The sequence below is a fragment of the Ochotona princeps genome, chromosome 5 (assembly GCF_030435755.1).
Source record: "Ochotona princeps isolate mOchPri1 chromosome 5, mOchPri1.hap1, whole genome shotgun sequence".
In the NCBI taxonomy this organism is placed as follows: Eukaryota; Metazoa; Chordata; class Mammalia; order Lagomorpha; family Ochotonidae; genus Ochotona; species Ochotona princeps.
This window is the reverse complement of record NC_080836.1, coordinates 39,866,746-39,885,701: the sequence shown is the minus strand read 5'-3', so window position 1 is coordinate 39,885,701 and position 18,956 is coordinate 39,866,746. Positions and strand designations below refer to the sequence as shown.

The 18,956-nt window shown below is 37.8% G+C and overlaps 1 protein-coding gene across 4 annotated transcripts in view; it reads left to right on the top strand.

The window, feature by feature from the left end:
• Positions 1-18,956, top strand: part of CCDC148 (coiled-coil domain containing 148) — a 248,390-nt gene that overhangs the window by 100,442 nt on the left and 128,992 nt on the right. For all 4 annotated transcript variants that reach the window (XM_058664513.1, XM_058664512.1, XM_058664511.1 and 1 more), the window contains exon 10: positions 6,582-6,788. In XM_058664513.1, coding sequence (XP_058520496.1) covers positions 6,582-6,788 — 207 coding nt within the window. The remainder of the gene's footprint in view (positions 1-6,581; positions 6,789-18,956) is intronic.

Sequence of the window (18,956 nt, the reverse complement as noted above, 5' to 3'; positions counted from 1 at the left end):
ATTGAGTTGGTTGGTATGTTACTCTGCCAGTATATATGTCCTTTCCTTCTAAAAAGAAACATGTCATTTTAATAAATCCATTAGCTTGAATATAGAAAATTATAGCAATAAATTGTACAGCTTTGACTAATGTTTTGAATCACTGACCTCAGTTTCAACTTTGAAAAAAAAATTAATGTTTCTTAAATTATTTTATTCTAATTTTTTTAGATTAAGATGTAAGACTTACACATTTTTATGGAGTACATTGCAAAATTTCAATACATACATATAGCATAAAATGATCAATTTTGGCAGCTGGCCTTTCCCTTTTGTTTACTTGGGTTTGGAGATGATGAAGTCCCTCTTCCAGTCCTTTTATAATATATAAAGGCTTATTGTGAACTGTGGCTGCACCGCTGTGCTATGGAATGCTGAAACTTGTTGCTTCTGTGTGTGTTTTTGCACTCGTTACCAAAACAATCTAGGTACACCTAGGTTGAATCTGCATCTTGTTGTCATGAATAATGTTGCAATGAACATAGGAATCTAGGTATCTACTCTGTATGTGCATGTTGTTTCCTTTGATATATATCCAGAAAAACAGTAGCTACATCATACAGTGTTTTGAGAAACTTCCATGCTATTTCTCCATAAAGGTTGTATTAATTTGCATTTCTACCAAGAGTGTGTAAGTGTTCTTTTTCTCCATATCCTCATTTGTATTTGTTATTTTTGTCTTTTTTAAAAAAAGGATTCATTGTATTTTTATTTCAAAGAGTTACAGAGAGAAGGACACACACAGAAAGAGAGAGAGACAGAGAGAGTGTGAGACAAAGAGAGAGAGATCTTGCATACATTAATTCACACGTCAATGGCTGGTGTGGCCAGAGTAGAGATGATCTGATGCTTGGAGCCGCAGCTTCTTTTGGGTCTCCTATGTGGATACAGACCCAAGGACTTGGGCAATCCTCTGCTGCTTTCCCATGCCATAAGCAGAGAGTTGGCTGGATTGGAAGTGGAGCAGCCAGGACTAGTACCAGTACTCATATGGGATGCTGGCACTGCAGGTCAAAGCTGAGCCTACTGTACCACTGCACCAGTCTCAATTCTTTTTCTTTTTTGTTGAATTATTCCAATAAAGTAAGGTGGTATTTCATTGTGCTTTTGATTTAAAATTCCTTAATTACAGGGGTTATTGAACATTCAGGTATTTGTTGGCCATTTGTACTTCATGTTGTCATTTGTGCCTGTCAAGCCTTTCATCCATTTCTTAATTTGGATTATGATTTTGCTGTTTCAGACTCATAGTTTGCAAATTTTTTCTTTTATTCTCTTGTTTGGCCCTTCACTCTGTTGATTGTTTTTGTTATGGCAAAGCTTCTTAGTTTGATATAATCCTCTTTCTAGTTTTGCTTTTGTTGGCAGTGCTACTACTGACTTCCAAAAAAACCATTGGGTATGTAATTTTCTTCTAGTAGTTTCATAGTTTCAGGCCTTACATTTAGATCTTTGAGGTTTTTTTTTGTATACAGTGAGAGATGGGGTAGTTTCAGTTCTTTGCCTATGGATATTCAGTTGTCCCAGAGCCACTTTTTGAGACTGCCTTTCTCCAGTATATGTTCTTCAAACCTTTGTGAAGGGAGGCTTAGGCAAATGGATTAATTTCTAGGATCTCTATTCTGTTCCATTGGTTAGTATGTCTGATTTATGCCAATGCCATGTTATTTTAGTTAGAAATCTCTATATTGTATTTTGAAATATGGTATTGTGATATCTTCAGATTTAGCTTTTTATTTTAAAATATTTTTATTATTTTTAATTAAAAATTACTTTCTACAATACATTTTTGCAAGTGTATGGATTCATCTCTTTCTCTTTTCCTCTTCCCGTCCCATTTTCCCCATTTTTGCCATTTTTCTCCATATTATCACAATAGTGTATAATCCCTTAAAATAAGTTACAAATTTAAACAGTCAAAGGTAGAAAAAACTAGTAACACTTTAGAGACATATTTAAAAATTTTATTCAGAGTCCTACTTTTATTTGGAAGTAGAGACACATGCTGTATGCTACATGTGCTAATCTTCCTTGTACAGCTCATCAATGGATATGTATTTATTTATATATCTATAAATATTATATGCATTTACATGATTTCCTGGGATAAATCCTATCAGGTAACTGTGAATTGTGTCATTGATACAGAGTTATATTTAATGTGCTTGCATTGTGTTGGGAATTTTTATATCTATGTTAATATACTTATATATTATGCTTTGTGGATTGGTTGTCTTATATCAGAGAAAACATATGATAATTTTACTTTATTTCATTTTATGACACAGTTCCATAGGCTCTGGGATTCCCCCAACCCCTTCTCAAGCCCTCCCCCCATATTGATTTCTTCCATGTTATTGCAGTAGTACAGCTCATGACCAGTCATAATTTCATCATTGCGGGCATGGACATTGCAGAGTCCAGCATCTTATTGTCCAGATAAATTCAACAGTTTCATTGGGAGACCATCCTTGATCTGAAAGGAGAGCTGGCAAAATATCATCCCCTCCAATGAAAAGCCGCAACACAAATTCAACAAGAGGAAGAAACATGGAAATTTACAACATCATGAAGTTAATTGATATGGTACTGAGTGACCAATGAGACTGGCTTGTTCAAGATTGCTTTGACTCTTTTTGATCATTTGTGCTTCTTTCTTTTTTCCCTAATTCTCAGGAGAATGTCATTAATATTTGTGTTGGTCTGTATATAGTTTTGGGTAGTATGGATTTATCTAAAATTTATTTTACTTTGAAATCAGAGAGAGAGAGAGAGAGATCCTCCCTTCACTAATTCATTCCCCAAGTGGCTGCAGTCAGTCTGAAGCTGGGAAAGCTGGGAGCCAGGCGCTTCCTCTGGGTCTCCCACTTGGGTACAGGATTCCAAGGCTTTGGGCCATCCCTCTACTGCTTTCTCAGGTCAATAGGTAGGAGCTAAATGGGAAGCAAAGCAGCTGGGACTCAAACTAGTGTCCAGATGTGATGTTGGCACAGCAGGTGGGGATTGCTCTTCTACCACACTGGCACCTGTATGGATAGTTTAATGACTTTCCTTCAACCCATGGATGTGGGAGGTATTTCTGTGTCTCCATTTTAATTGTGTTTTAAAAATTTTCATTGCCACAATCTTTTACATTCTTCATTAAGCTCATACTAAGATTTTTTTCTTGTAATTACTTTGGATTGCTTTCATAGATTTTTTTTCTCAGTGAATCTGTTATTAATTTATAAAAATACTACCAAGTGTTGATTTTGTGTTCTGCAACTTTACCCAATAGAACAGTTTTAAGAGTTTCTTGATGGAGTATTTAAATCTTTGTCTGTGGAATCAAGTCATCTGCAAAAAGGGATATTTTGACTTCTTTTGCTGTTTGTTTCCTTTTTAACTATTTCTCTTCTGCTAATGGCTCAGGCTCTGGCTCAGACTTTCACTGATATATAAAATAGGAGCATCAAGAGTGAGCCTTCCTGTATGTTTCCATTTCAGAGGAAATGATTTTACATTTTCCCGATTCAATATGATATTGGTTGTGGGTTTGACATACATGGCTTTTATTATGGAGACATATTCTTTCTATATAAAATTTGTGTAAGGTCTTTATTGTGAATGGGTATTGAATTTTGCTGAATGTTTTTCTACCTTTACTGGAGTGATCATGACTTTTATCCCTCATTCTGTTGATGTGATGTACAAGATTTATTAATTTGCATATTCTGAGTCCCTGTGATAAAAATCTTATCTGGTAATGTGAATTGTGGTTTTGATACTGTTGTATTCAATGGACTTGCATTTTGTTGGGTATTTTTAGGTTTATGTTAATAAGAGTTATTAGTCTACAGTTTTCTTTTCTGTTGTGTTCTTGTTTGGTTTGGTTGTTACTTATTCATTACGGTTACAGAGTAAAAGAATTCCATAATCTTGGAGCACAGAGGGGATGTTTTCTGCCCTACAAAGCTACCCCATTTCCAGAGTGAGCCACCAGATAGAGGTGAGATTTCCAGTTCAGCACACTGAGTCTGGCAGCTTCACTGGGGTAGGAGGGAAGGATCATGGAAAAGAGGAAATGTGGACTCCCTGTCCTCACCACGCACCTGGGCTGTCCTCACAGTCATTGGAGGTTTCAGAGTCTGCCATAAGACAAAGCATCAGTGAACCACGCGCTATCATAGCTTCCTCTTGCCTTACTCTGAGAACAGCATTTTTATGTTTCAGTAAGTTATTTGTATCCAGAAATGATTACATTTCTTCTAGGTATTCCAGTTTATTGACACTTCATAATAGTCCTTCCTATTCCTGCGGTATAAATTGTAATACCTGCATGTTGATCTCATTTTGAGTCTATTTTTTCCTGGTCTCGCTAAATATTCATTGATTTTGTTCTTCAAAATCAACTTTCCATTGATCTTTTGAAATTTTTAGTTCCTGTTTCATTTGCTTATGCATTGTTATTTATTATTTCTTTCATCTTCAAGATGGGTTTTTGTTTGCTCTGAGATTTTAAGATTTTGGAGATGCATTGTTAGGTTGTCTATTTGATATCTATTTTTATATAGTTACTGCTATGATTTTCCATCTTTTCTCCTTTTTCTGTATCTCTTAGTTTTGGTATGTTGTTTTTTTTTTTTAAGATTTATTCATTTTATTACAGCCAGATATACACAGAGGAGGAGAGACAGAGAGGAAGATCTTCCGTCCGATGATTCACTCCCCAAGTGAGCCGCAACGGGCCAATGCTGCGCTGATCCATAGCCAGGAACCTGGAACCTCTTCCGGATCTCCCACACGGGTGCAGTGTCCCAATGCATTGGGCCGTCCTCAACTGCTTTCCCAGGCCACAAGCAGGGAGCTGGATGGGAAGTGGAGCTGCCGGGATTAGAACCGGTGTCCTTATGGGATCCCGGGGCATTCAAGGCGAGGACTTTAGCCGCTAGCCCACGCTACCGGGCCCGGGTTTTGTTTTTCAATCCAGTCTACTAATCTAATGTTTGATTGATGAATTTAACCCATTTATATTCAGGGTTAATATGAATGGGTGGTAATTTGGTTCTGTCATTTTAGCAAAGAGACTCTCCATTGATTTGGTTTTCTGTTGTTATTTTATGGGATGTTCTTCGCATTTGCCTTTGGTTTTGGTGGGTGCTATTCCTTCTCTCTGTCGAGAACATCTTTAAGTGTCCTTTGTAGGGCAGGTTTGGAAGAGGCATATTCTTAACTTTTCTTGACTGTGGAAGAATTTTATTTCATTTTCAAAGACAAAGGAAAGTTTTGCTGGGTACATTATCCTGGGCCAATAATCTATCTGTTCTTTACCCACTATTCCTAGCCAGTAGTAACCACTATTCTGCAGTTGGATTAACTTTGTTTTCAAAAAAGCCTTCACGTGAGAGAGAACATGTGATGTTTGCCTTTCCATATCTGGCTTATTTCACTTAATGATCTCCAGTTTTATCCATTTAGCTGCAAATGTCAGGATTTACTTTTTTAAAATGACATTCTATCAGCCATATGTACCACACTTTCTTTGCCTAATCAGTTATCGGTGGACTTTTGGGTTAATGCCATGTCTTGGCTGTTGTGAATAGGGCTTCAGGGAAGTAGGCTGCTTTTCAGAATGTCTGACAGATGCTAAACATACTTTTGGTTTTATAGTACAAAGCTAAGCCGATCATGGCATAGATGTTAGCAGTTTATACCTGGGTTGAGGCCATAGTCGGCTTCATTGTATATTAACCATTTCTTATATATTTGGGGTAGTATTTACCTTATCTTGCTTTTTGCTTCTTTTTTCATGCTGTGTAGGAATTAGATAATGTATCAAATTCAGAGTTGTGGTCTACACTAGCCAACAGAAGACTGAATAGGTAAATGGCTCTGAGCCAGACAAGCCAACAAGTATTTCAAGCTCTCTTCACTCCTGGTCTTCTCTCAAAGCTTCTGATATCTTCCGTGTTGGAGATCTCCTTGAGCTTCTGCTGTGTATGTGAGAAAATCCTGTTCCTAGGATGCCAGGAGCTAAGCATCTCTGCTGCCATGATTTTGTATTTAGATATCCTAATGTCAGTATTTCAGCAGTGAAGTGTAAAGCTGATTGCTCAGAATTATTGTAATAATCTTTTATATAACTTAGCACGTTGTCAAACAGACGTTGAATGCAACTGTTAAAATATTAAAACTAAATTAAATTAAATTAGAACTAAACAAAACCAGGTTATTTTAAAGGTTGTATGAGTGGAAAATTGCTTCATGCTTAAGGCACCATTGATATTTATAAGAAAAGGTTATTTTAAAAGCCACGTGCTCTGACTCCATCCGATATTGGGAAACTAAGGATTTGGAAATGTGAATTTCGAATCTTGTCTGCAGTCACTAGTTATCCAGGGATTCAGCACTCTGGAGCTAGTGCTTGGTTTCTGATTCCTCTGTTTACTATCAAGATATCTGTCCCAAGTTTTAAAAAAATCTTTGGTTAGAATTCATTGCACTCATTTTTATAACTATGGTGCAAAACAAACGCTCATTTTGATAGTGTCTATCATTTTCAGGTTGAACATGAGAAATATTGTGACCGATATCACTTTGCTCAGGAGCAGCGAAGGATCCTGATGTCAAATTGGCATAAGCATAGGGAAGACTTTATACAGAAGGCTCTGCTGACCCTTGCTGAAGCCTGTGTAGCTTATGAAATGGAAAGCAGCTTGGTGAAAGACAGGAAAAAGCAACAGGAGTTGTGTGCTGATCTGAAAGCCAAGGTAAGATGCTTCACAGAAGATATTTTAATGTTTATCTGGGTATTCATTGAAAAATGAATTTCTTCCTTGTTTATGTATAACCTAAAATTCAGTTTCCCTACAAAGGTTATCTTGAATAAAATAGTTTAGACAATTTTAAATTGTCTTTCTTTTCAATCAAAAATAGTCAACAATTTATTTCATTGGCCTTAACCTAATATTATTATGACAGGATGTTAATACTGAAGTTTTAATAAAGACATCTGACATCATCTATACATGCTGAGCACCAGAGAAAGGCGCTAGCCTCAAATCTAGAACCAATGGTCAAATATCTGACATTGGTACAAAGCTTCTTAGATCTCACACATCAATGAGCTATAAGAGGTAAAGACTAGCAAGTAGAAAAAAGTTTTGTAAGGAGATGTATTGGGGCATGTTGCTAGACTATGTGCAAGTGAGCCCTCAGCAAAATGTAGTTAAGTAAATGAATTTTTCTTCTTCCTTAGACTCAATAAAGGTGATGAGAGGATGATTTGGAAAATCATAGGGAATTCCCCATAGGGAATAGAGAGGAGGTCTGCAACTTAGAATAGCTGCTACGTTGCGAGCAACTGAATCCCTCAGACCTGTCACAGGTATCTAAGTGTTAGAGGCTTGATGCAGATATGGTCTCCCTAGCTGTGTTGGCAGAAGCCATTGAAAACAAATTGTATTGATATAATATGTGTGTGTGTGTCTCTCTGTGTTTGTGTATACGTATATATTTGTGGAAAACATTTCTTGATTTATTGATAAATAATGTAGTGTAAGCTTGATGGTAGAATAGGATGTTTTGGTGGGGTTTTTTTATGTAGAAAAAGTATCCTGGCAAGCAAAATGCCGTATCAATAATTAGGATTTAAAAACACAATGTCTGTTTGAAAACATTAGTGGGAAAAATGCCCTCTCTGCATTTCTTTTTTTTTTTTTTCCTTTAATTGTTTCCATTGCATAAGCATGGAACCTAATGGGAATAGAAGCTACATCAATGTTGATCTACTTAGAGTCAATTCATGTTTCAATCCATCTTCAAGTTGATCAGAAACTCAGGGTCAGGGGCTATGACATGTCCTCATACTGTATTCCTGCTCTGTGCTTACTCAGTTTGCACGCATTATCATTAGCTCTTGAGCTATGCCACTGAATTTTCTGTGTATTGTATTGCATTGAGTTAAACCTACATGCAGTTAATAGTACAGTATGCTATTGGGATGGAGCTTTAGTGATTACCTTCAAGTGAACCCACCGAGAATAAGATATAGAACATTGCCTGCAATGCAGGAAGCTTCCTTATGGATCTTCTCAGTAAACACTACCCCCAACCTATAATAACTCTTCCGAATTCATCACTTTAGATGAACTTTTTCTATTCAGAACTTCAAACAGAGGAAATTGTAAGTATGTGCTCCTTTGTATATCTTGCATTCATTGTACCTGTTTCATCCTTGTTACATGTTATTTATCATTTGGTTTTTATATAGTATTTGATTATAAACATATACCACAATACATGTATATGGTTTTCTGTTGATGACTACTTGATTAATCTCAGACTTGCTATCATGATAAAATGATGATGATGCTGTGAAAATTTATAAACAGGTCTACCAATTTCTGTTGAATAGTTAAAACAGAATACTGGGTTATGAAGATTCAGGTGCATTTAACATTTGTAGACACAGAAATAATTTTCCTAAAGGTTGTGCAAATTTATAAGCAGTTTCAATTGCTTCACATCTTTACCAACTGTGGAACTGCCAATATTTAATTTTATTTTGGTGACCTGAGTATTAGTATCTATTACGGTTTTAGTTTATACTTAAATATGCCACACACCTTTTCACATGCTGATTATCCATTTGAATATCTTCAAAATGTACACAAACTCTGACTCTACCTTTGGTAGTTCTTCTGAGAAAATTCTTGCCCTTTTCCCAAGAGAAGAGGAATTTTGTTTCCTTTCTCCAGCTGCAAGGGGTCTTCAGTTGTGCTCCGATAGCTCTTGTTGCTTTTCTTCAGCAGATAGAGGCTTTTGTTGCTATCTCAAAGATCTGAGCATCCATAGAGAGACTTCTCTCTCCTACACTTACCCTGCTCTTTCTGTTAGCCTCTCAGTAAGTCTGTGGAGGAAGCCTATGAGTGTGAAAGTCACTTTGTATCTGTGGTTCCCATGGGTTTTACACCCCTAAGCTCTTATAAATTGTTGCAGTAACAGGAATCAATAAATTAGAATGACTTGCACAAAGCTTCAGCTGCCATCTTTCTATTCACTTTGTTAGTGACCTTGCCTTCCCAGGTGTTCTGCCACAGGTAAGCTAGTCTTCACATTGTATCTTTAAAAATTTTTATTTCATTATTTTCATTTTATGATAGGTCATGGGATTTCCATTCCTTCCTTCCCAAACTCCCTCCCCCTGCTTACTGAGTTCCACTATATCATTACTATAGTATATAGTTCTTTATAGACAGTCATATGTTCATCATTGTGGGCATGGACAATGGCAGAATCCAGAATTCTATTGTGAAGATATAGTTAACAGTTTCATTGGGAGTCCATCTTTGCTCTGGAAACAGAGATGCAAACAGCATTGTATCCTCATATCTGGATATGATAGTCTGCATTATACAGTTAATATACATCCCCTAAAATGAAGAGCTACAATACAAAATCAACAACAGGAAGAAAGAAGAAATTAACAATGTCATGAAGTTAAAGAACATGCTGCTGAATGACTAATGTGTCGCTGAAGAAATGAAAATCAAGAATCTTCTTGAAGAAAATGATGCTGCTGTATGATCTATGAGTCAATGTAGAGTTTAATGAGAGAAGGTGTTTTGAACAGATGAAACAAAAAAAAACCTAAAATCTATGAGATATAGTTTCTACTGATCTTTGCTGGTGAGATGTGTCTCCTGTAGGCAACAAATAGATGGGTTTTGTTTTTTTAATCCAGTCTACTAATCTATGATGCTTGATCGATGAATTTAATCCATTTACATTCAGGGTTATGAATGTATTTACATTCAGTTTATGTGAATGGGCAATTATTTGGTCCTCTCATTTCAGTAATGGGTTGTTAATTGATTAAGTCTTCTGTTGTTATTTTACCAGGATGGTCTTCAATTTACCTTTGGTTTTGGTGGGTGCTATTCCTTTTCTCTGTCAAGAGAACATCTTGAAGTATCCTTTCTAGGGCAGGTTTGGAAGAGGCGTATTCTTTTAACTTTTTCTTACTGTGGAAGAATTTTATTTCATTTTAAAAGACAAAAGAAAGCTTTGCTGAGTATGTTCTTCTGTGCCAACAATTTTTTGCTTTTAAAATCTGGAATATGTTACTCCAGTCTCTACTGGCCTATAGAGTTTCCTGTGAAAGGTCTCCTGTGAGTTTAATTGGCATTCTTTTATGTCAATTTTTTTTTCTTCACATGTACATTTAAGGATCTTTTTCTTATGTTCAATTGAAGAGAGCTTGATTAGCATGTTTCGTGGTGAAGATTGCATTTGGTCAACCTTGTTGGGAGTTCTCTGCCCCTCCTGGATGTTGCTTCCCAATTCTTTCTCTAGATTAGGGAAATTCTCTATTATTATTTCATATACCTTTTTTAGTTTGAACCAGCTCTGCTTCCAGCTTTTTGTTTGCTTCCTCCTGGTGACAGGAAATATCTTCCAATTCTGGGATTCTTTCTTCTGCCTCCATCATTCTATTTTGGAGACTCTTCACTGTACTTTTAATTTGCTCCACTGTATTGTTAATTTCTGATATATCAGCTTTCATTTGATTCATTTCCAGTGTGACAGATTCATTAAATTCCTTCAACTCTTGTACTGCATGCTTCTCTTTGTTGACAAGAAGCTTTATAAGAAGTGTTTTGAATTCTGTATCCCCCATTTTCTTGATGTCTTCCTCAGTAAACTCTGAGGTTGGCAGAGGCTTTCATTCCTTTGCAGGGAAGTCTTCAGTAATATAAATTGTGCCTCTATCTCTTCTTTTGCTCTTGGTCTTTGTACTTCTGGTTATCAGATTCTTCCCCTTGGGGGAAGTTTCTAAGCTCTGTCACCCACAGGTCTACAATGCGATTTTACTTATTGCAGTTGGTACACAGCTCTTTGTTTGGAGTCAGTTGTGCCACGCCTTCCAGTAAGTTCCAGGTCTGGATTCTTACGTTAGATTTTCATCATGGTCTCCATAGCCTCAGCTCCTGGCTCACCAGTCTCTACTTCCTCTGATCCCACACTGAAGCTGCACTGTTGTCTGTACAACTTTTCTCCCACTTCCAGTTGGAGCAGGCCCCAGAATCAGGGAGATACCAGGTGTCCTATACAGCTAGGTTGTTGTTGGTGCTGATCTTGTGGGAACATGTTAGCTGTTAGGTCTGAGGGCCACATGGGCCTATTTTAACCCATATGATGCCATATGCAGTATTATTTTCCTGTGGGACCAGTACGATGTACTGAGCTCAGTTTGTTCTCTCCCAGCTCAGCACATGCACATCTCACTGTTGTCTCTGCTGTTTCAACGCCTTTTCCTCATTGTACAAAATGGCACTTAATGTACTACTACTAGAGTTCTTTTTTTTAAAGATTTATTCATTTTTTTTATTACAGCCAGATATACACAGAGGAGGAGAGACAGAGAGGAAGATCTTCCGTCCGATGATTCACTCCCCAAGTGAGCCGCAATGGCCGGTGCCGATCCATAACCAGGAACCTGGAACCTCTTTCCAGGTGTCCCAAGCGGGTGCAGTGTCCCAATGCATTGGGCCGTCCTCAACTGCTTTCCCAGGCCACAAGCAGGGAGCTGGATGGGAAGTGGAGCTGCCGGGATTAGAACCGGCGCCCATATGGGATCCTGGGGCTTTCAAGGCGAGGACTTTAGCCACTAGGCCACGCCGCCAGGCCCCTACTAGAGTTCTTGATCTGCTGGTTATCAAGTCTGAGGGCTACCCAGACCTGTCTTGGGTGAAACCTGTAGAATGCCATGTAGTTGCAGTTCGCTGAGTGAGAAATGAGTTCACTCCCAGCTCATTGCATGCTCAGTCTTGTCTGTAGCATTTGTCTTTCTAGAAAAAATGGTGCCTGATTTGGCTCTAGGGGGCTGACTGGACTGTGAAATCCACCCTGTTCCCGCATTGCCCGTCTGGAACCTGCTGCTCTGTCCCTGCTCCTGGTCAAACAGACCAGCTGGATGGACAATTCTTTGAGTTCACCTCCTGACCTCCTGGTGAACATCCCTTCCACTCCTGGTGGAGTTCCGGCTGCTGGTGCAAGTTAGATTGCCTTTTGCTGATTGCCACTTGTGTATTGGTCACTGCAGCACCACACCATTGTGTCTGCTTCTTTCCCATGTCCGTCAGTCTCCAGGTGCCCCTCTGCTATTGTTCTGTCTTCTCCTATTTCTTGGAATGTGCCCTCTGCTTCACATTGGCTAATGTTTCTCCATCTGTTTGAATGTGTCCTAACCCTATCCCCCCATCTTGATTGTCTTGACATTGTATCTTTTATATCTGACTTTCCTTAAGTTTTAGGTAACTGTGTTGCCCCCATGACTTCTGCTTTCTGACAAGTCCAAGTGAAGGGCTGCTACAGAGGTGATTTGATGTTGTTTGCAGTTTAAAAAGTGGAAGCAACATTCTTTTTAACGTTCTACCCTTTAATGGATATACTAATGAGATATACTCATCAATGTTTTAGATGCCCCAATTAAAGAAATCATTGGCTAGTGACAGAGGGTCACTGTCAAAGGTGTCCCACTTAAGACTTTTCTGAACATCAAGATTCCTGCCATTGCTGAGGCAAACCAAAAATCAGTGAGGTATAGCAACAATGAATGGGAATCTGGCAAATGAAAATGCTGGTAAAGGAACATCTACATAAGCCACATCATACTCATTTTTTGGCAGTAGCTCAGCTAATCATCACCACCGAAAAACCTAATGTTTACTTCAAACAGTGTCAATCACCAGTCAAATGAGAACATTAGTTTCCTCTCTCTCTTACCTCTCCTTCCATTTTCTCTCCACAACCTGGAACGCTGATGGCATAAGCATGTAGTGGTTGAGAGGAAATGGTATGAAGAGGGAAGAGTTGATTAATCCCTTGAAACAAACCACTTGGACTTTGAATCAGACCTGTGTGTTTACTGACTCAAAAGTTACCAGTGAGTCTGTCTGTAACCAGTAGTAGACCATGAACTCTGTTTCCATGTGACATGAGAATATTTGATTGGGGAATAAAGGAATGCTGCATTTTTTTCTATACACTATACTGTTCGGTGTATAAGGCACAGTCTGCTGAGTTCTCCTATACATCCAGCATTCCAACAGATGCTTTGTATACCTTTCTGAGGTTATATTCTAACATCAATCTCTGTTGCCATGCACAGAGGTGGCAGCTGACAAAACACCTACTAAAATCAAAGCTGTGCCTTGAGTTACAGCACTGATATGGAGTCTCCTCCGAGGCATGGCTACAAGAAACCTAGCCATGGTTTGGATGTCATTTGGGTATACCCTCCTTAAATGCTAGAAGCTTGATCTCCAGGGTGGACAAATGAACCTTTAAGGGAGTTTCTAGAACAATAATTAGGTAAAGGGAGCACTATCTTTGAAGGTGTCTGATGATAGTCTCTTGAAGCGAGTGAGCCCTCTTTAGGTTAGTTTGTTGTAAAGTAAGGCCTAACCTTTCCTTCTGTACACGATCAGCTTCCTTTCCATTTCTCCTGCATGGTTTGATATAGCCAGAGGATCTTGGTACCTTGCTATTTGGTTCTTCCAGCCAACAGAATCAAGAGCCAAATAGGTCTTTTTACTTTGTAAATTATCCAGCCTCAGTATTTTATTACAGCAACAGAAAGGAGATAAGAGGTGAATGAATATCTCTGAACATGCAGGGATGAAATCACTGAAGAATACACGTGGAGTAAAAAAAATAACTGTGACAAAATGGATTCTGTATTGAGGTGTTATTGGGATTTTTGTTTCTGATGAAGGACTGAGGTTTAATGGATTACAGCTGGAGCTAAAAATATATATCATAAGAGGAAAGGGTCAGTCAATAAATTCCAGTTATTTAAGATGTTAAATTATACTTGTGATTTTTTTATCTGCAAGAAACTTGGATATTTATTTATTTTTTTCATTAATTACATTGTATTACGTGACACAATTTCATAGGTACTGGGATTCTCCCCCCTTCACCTTGATGCATAACCACAGCTCAGGTTCCATTGGGATTCCCTAATTACAAGCTCACACCATACAGAGTCCAGCATCCCACTGTCCAGTCAAGTTCAACGGCCTCTTAGGGAGGCCCTCTCAGGTTTGAAGGCAGAGCCAGCAGAGCGTCACCTCGATTAATTAGAAGCTCCAACATATCATCAGCAACAGTCCAGGTACGATGAGACTGGTGCAGAGTCCACTGATTGACATAGTCTATCTTAGAGTTTCCCCTTGTCCAGTTTGAAACTTGGATATTTATTTCTACCCTTCACTTTATAAATTTGAAAGCTAAATCCTGGATGATGAAGTGGCTTGCCTAAGGTTCACAGCAGCTAATTCAGTTTGAAATCTGGTATTATCTTACTCCACACATGTTTGCATATAAGAATCCTCTCACATAATAGACACTATTTATTATATTGTAGGTTCCAGTAGCTGTATATTAGATCCATAGAGTGTGAAAAGTATTGCTTCTTTGCATCATAAATTTGACCTTTCTGTAACGAATACATTAGCAATAATAAACATTAATTAAACATTTAACCATAATTTTACTTTCAGCCTTTGAATTTAAAAAGGCTTTTGGGGGATCATTTAGATGATTTGTGTCTTTTGAGAAAAGTACTGGAGGAATTTTAAAATAATGCACATACTTTCTCTTTTTTTTATTTTGGTTTCCTGTCGGTAACTATTGCTGTTACAGAATAATGTAGGCCTCACACTAAATACTACAGAAACACTATCATCCTGGCCTCACAAAACCTACTCTTTGTTCCCTACCTTTTCCCAGACTATAGCTATTCCTCAGTGTCCAATGTTAACCTCTGATTCCTCATTCCTTTGAATAGTCATGTTTCTTCAACATGAACAGAGAACCTCATTCCCAAAGCTACCTACTAATTGACTTTCTTGGTTCCCATGCTGGATGGGTGAAAGCTTTTAGGGAAACCCACATCATCTTCAATACGCATAATGACCACCTAATGCATCAAACAACATCAAACCTCACTTTGGGGGCCAGGATGTTGTGGTAGCATTGGTTAAGCCACCAATGTAAGTTGTTCTGCTTCCAAGTTACCTGCCTGTTAATACGCCTGGGAAGGCAGGGAAAGGTGGATCAAGTAATTGGGCTCCTGTCACCCATGTGGATGACAGGAGTTCCAGATGGAGTTTCAGACTTCTGTTTTTGCCCTGTCCTATCCCTGCCATTGTGGCCATTTGGGAAATGAACTAACAGATGGAAGATTTTTCTTTATCCCCCCTTTTCGTTCTACCTTTGAAATAAATATGTAAATCTTTTTAAATCCTCATTCCCAATCCCATGGATGACCATAATATGGAATTACCTCATACTTCATATTTGGAATAAACATTTTTTAAAGAATAATTACCTGGACTGTTGGTGCTATGCCAGTCTTTAGTTTTCCCATTTTTCCTATGGTTTTTCTGGCCCTCAATTCCCTTGCCACCCACTAAAACCCTCATCTCTACACTCACAGGAAACACATCATTTTCTGCTTTATAAAGACAACACATCTTTGAGGAGTGGAAAACATCCTGAATTCCTTTCTCCCTCAACCTCTGTTCTGTCTCTTGCAGAAAAATAGTGTGAGATGTCCGTCCCTCGCATAAGAAAGTCCAGTCCTGCTCTCTAGTGTTTAGAATCTGACCCATTTAATTACAGTGGAAGTTTGATTATACCGATTTTCTCCTTTCCTGTTCTTGGTCTCCATTATGTTTTATAGTGTTTTTCACCTATTAGCCCCTTTGAATCTCCTATCTTTGTCCTTTCATTGAAAATCAATATTTTGAAAGATTAATCTACAGTACTGTTTTTAGGTCTGCTTGACTTCTCCATCCCACTACCGTTCTCTTTTTTTCCAGAGACACCTGGTACTTCCATGATACTTCATTCAGTCAATGGTGTTGATCCTGTTTCTTTAGTAAATTTCCATGTTATCTGTCTATTGATACATCTACTTTTAAAGGAAATTTTGAATAATCTTATTTATTTGAAAGGCGAAGTTACAGAAAGAGTAAGAGTGACACAAGAGAGAAGTAATCTATCTACTGGTTCACTCTCTGAACGACTGCAAAGACAAGAGCTGGGCTAGGCTGAAGCCAGGAACCAGGAACTCCATCTGGGTCTTTCCATGAGGATCAGGGACATAAGCATTTGGGCTGTCCTCTGCTACTTTCTCAGGCACATTAGCAGGGAGTTGGATTGGAAGTGGAACAGCTAGGATTCAAACCAGTGCCCATAAAGGATGCCAGTCCTACAGATGATGGTTTGACCTACCATGTCATACCATTGGTCCCTGATCATTTTAGTCTTTGACATTGCTTACGCCCTCAGACTCTTTAATGGCCCTTAGTTTTGCTGTGTTTGCATTTCTCTCTGCCTCTAAATCCTTGGTATTCTTCAAGTTTCTTTTTTTGCTGTGCTCTTTTTTCTTTCCTATTTTATTGCCAGAAAGTAGCATCATGATTTTTTTTACTTTTACATGATAATTACTCTCAAATCATTTCCATTTTTCACAAATGGTTCTTTCTTGAATCACATTTATCTGGTAACGTGCTGATTGTACTTAGATGTAAAATTCAATATCCAAAATGGAATCTTAATTTTCTTATGTTAAATATATCTTGACAATAGGATGCTGGACACTCTGCCATTGTTCATAACTGCAATGTCAGGATACACTTATAGAGCAGAATGATGGACTTATGACTGCTTATGAAGGACTATGCTATTATAATAATATAGGGGAAATTACTTGGGGGAGGGGACTTAGGATGGAGGAAGGAGAAATACCAGAACGTATGCAATTGTATTATAAAAATTTTAAAAATGCTTAAAAAGCTTAAATAAATAATTAAAAAATTTTAAAACAATTTGCATTCCATCATCCTTATAGATATCAACTTTAGAAAAGTTTATCTCAACTATCTGCCTGTTTCTATCTATCACTGGGTTCTGGTAATATTTCCTAAACTATTGACTCATTCCTTACTGGCCGTGCTTCACATCCTACTCTTATAAAAATCTTGTAAGTCACAGGAAGAATGGCTTATGTAAAATGGAATTTAGATTATTTCATATGCTGATGACAGCTTTTCAGTGGCAGGACCCTGCTTACAATAATGACCAGACTTTCTTGCATGTGTCAATAATTTGGATCCCACTCCTTAAACTGTTTCCACTATGCATTCATTGCACGTAAACACTGGCTGCTAATGATTGTGGCTATGGCACACTAAAAAGAAAAAAATAAAATCTATGGTCCTAAAACATTTTCAAGCATGAATACCACTTTCTTCATTTTGTTATATGCTTTTCCCTTCTCTTTCCCACGATGGATTTTTTTTATTGATTACATTGCATTATGTGACACAGTTTCATAGGCACTGGTATTCCCCTCATTCCTCCCCAACCCCCCCCCCCCCACAGTGGATTCCTCCACCTTGTTGCATTACCACAGTTCAAATTCAGTGGAGATTCTTTCATTGCAAGCATATACCAAACATAAAGTCCAGCATCTTATTGTCCAGAAAAGTTCAATGGTTTCTTGGGGAGACCATCAGTGGTTTGAAGGTAGAGTCGGCAGAGTATCGTCCTGTTCAATTAAAAGCCCCGACATAACATCAGTAACAATTTATAACGTTATGGAATTAGTTGACATGGTATTGAGTAACCAATATGTTAAAAGAGAAAAAAAAAGAATGCAAGTTCTGAACCACATCCTATGACTTCTACATTGACATTTCAATTATTAGTTTCTATACAACCGGGTTCTATACACCTTAAAATGACTATAGATTACTATCCCATGATGGATTTTTATGTTGATGCATGATGGGTGTTCGGCACATTTTGTTGAAGTATATAAGCCTCAGGCTTTTTTTTACCTTCTTCTCAATACTTCCCTGTATAGTTTTATTTTCACTACCTTCTCTTTCTCTTTTTAAACCTGATTTATGAAGACTACCGTGGAAACAAGTATATGATGTGCAGAGTCATTAAGAAGTAAAGTTAGAGACTTGATTTCAGTATCAAATACTCTGAGATGTCTGATGTAGTTTTAAAATGAAACGGAGGTATATTGCAGATGTAAAACAACCTCAGTTAATTTTCTGCACTGCATCATGTTTTTGTGCTCCTAGACCCCATCACTCCTTGTGAAAAGTCTATCAGTAAGTCACAGTAGTTAGGGAAATGAGCAAATACAGAGGTAGAAGATACTGTGTAAATAAATATAATTTCCATCCATTCTCTGCATTTGAATAGTTTCCCATTGCACCAACTCCTTTCAAAATACATTTTTTCCCAATTTGATCCTTCTTTGTTTTTGGAGAATAGACTTCGAAGAAGATTCCATGAACCAGATGTAAATGATTGTTTAATTCAATAGTTTTCTCAGCTCCCATTCTAGAGATGAAGAGTAGTTGATAGCTGAAATCACCCTTGAGCAATAAACAGTTATAAAATCTGAACAAAATACTTCAAAATTGTGGGTATTGGACAACCAGCACCTGGACAAAGTTCTTGAAGTAAATGAAGCCCTGAACATGAGCCTCATAATCACTTTATATTCAGGAGATCCTGTTTCAGTATGGGTTGGGGAGAAACATAATCCAAGCAGAAAATGTTAGTCCTAACAAGCGAATTAAGCAGGAATTGGAGTGGGGGCTGCAGAGCAGCCAAGATGTATGAGACACAGCACTAGAGAGGAAGATGTGGCAGATAAAGAGCCCTTAAAATATATAAAAAATACCTTTTATGTTCATAAGCCCTGAATGCACAGGAAGAGATACTGAAAGGATAATGAAAAATAGCCACTGAAAGGATTGTAACTGAATAGAGATTTCAGAATTCACAGAACATTCTGGAGAGTTGTAGGCATTGGCATTTTAGCCCAATACTTGGTT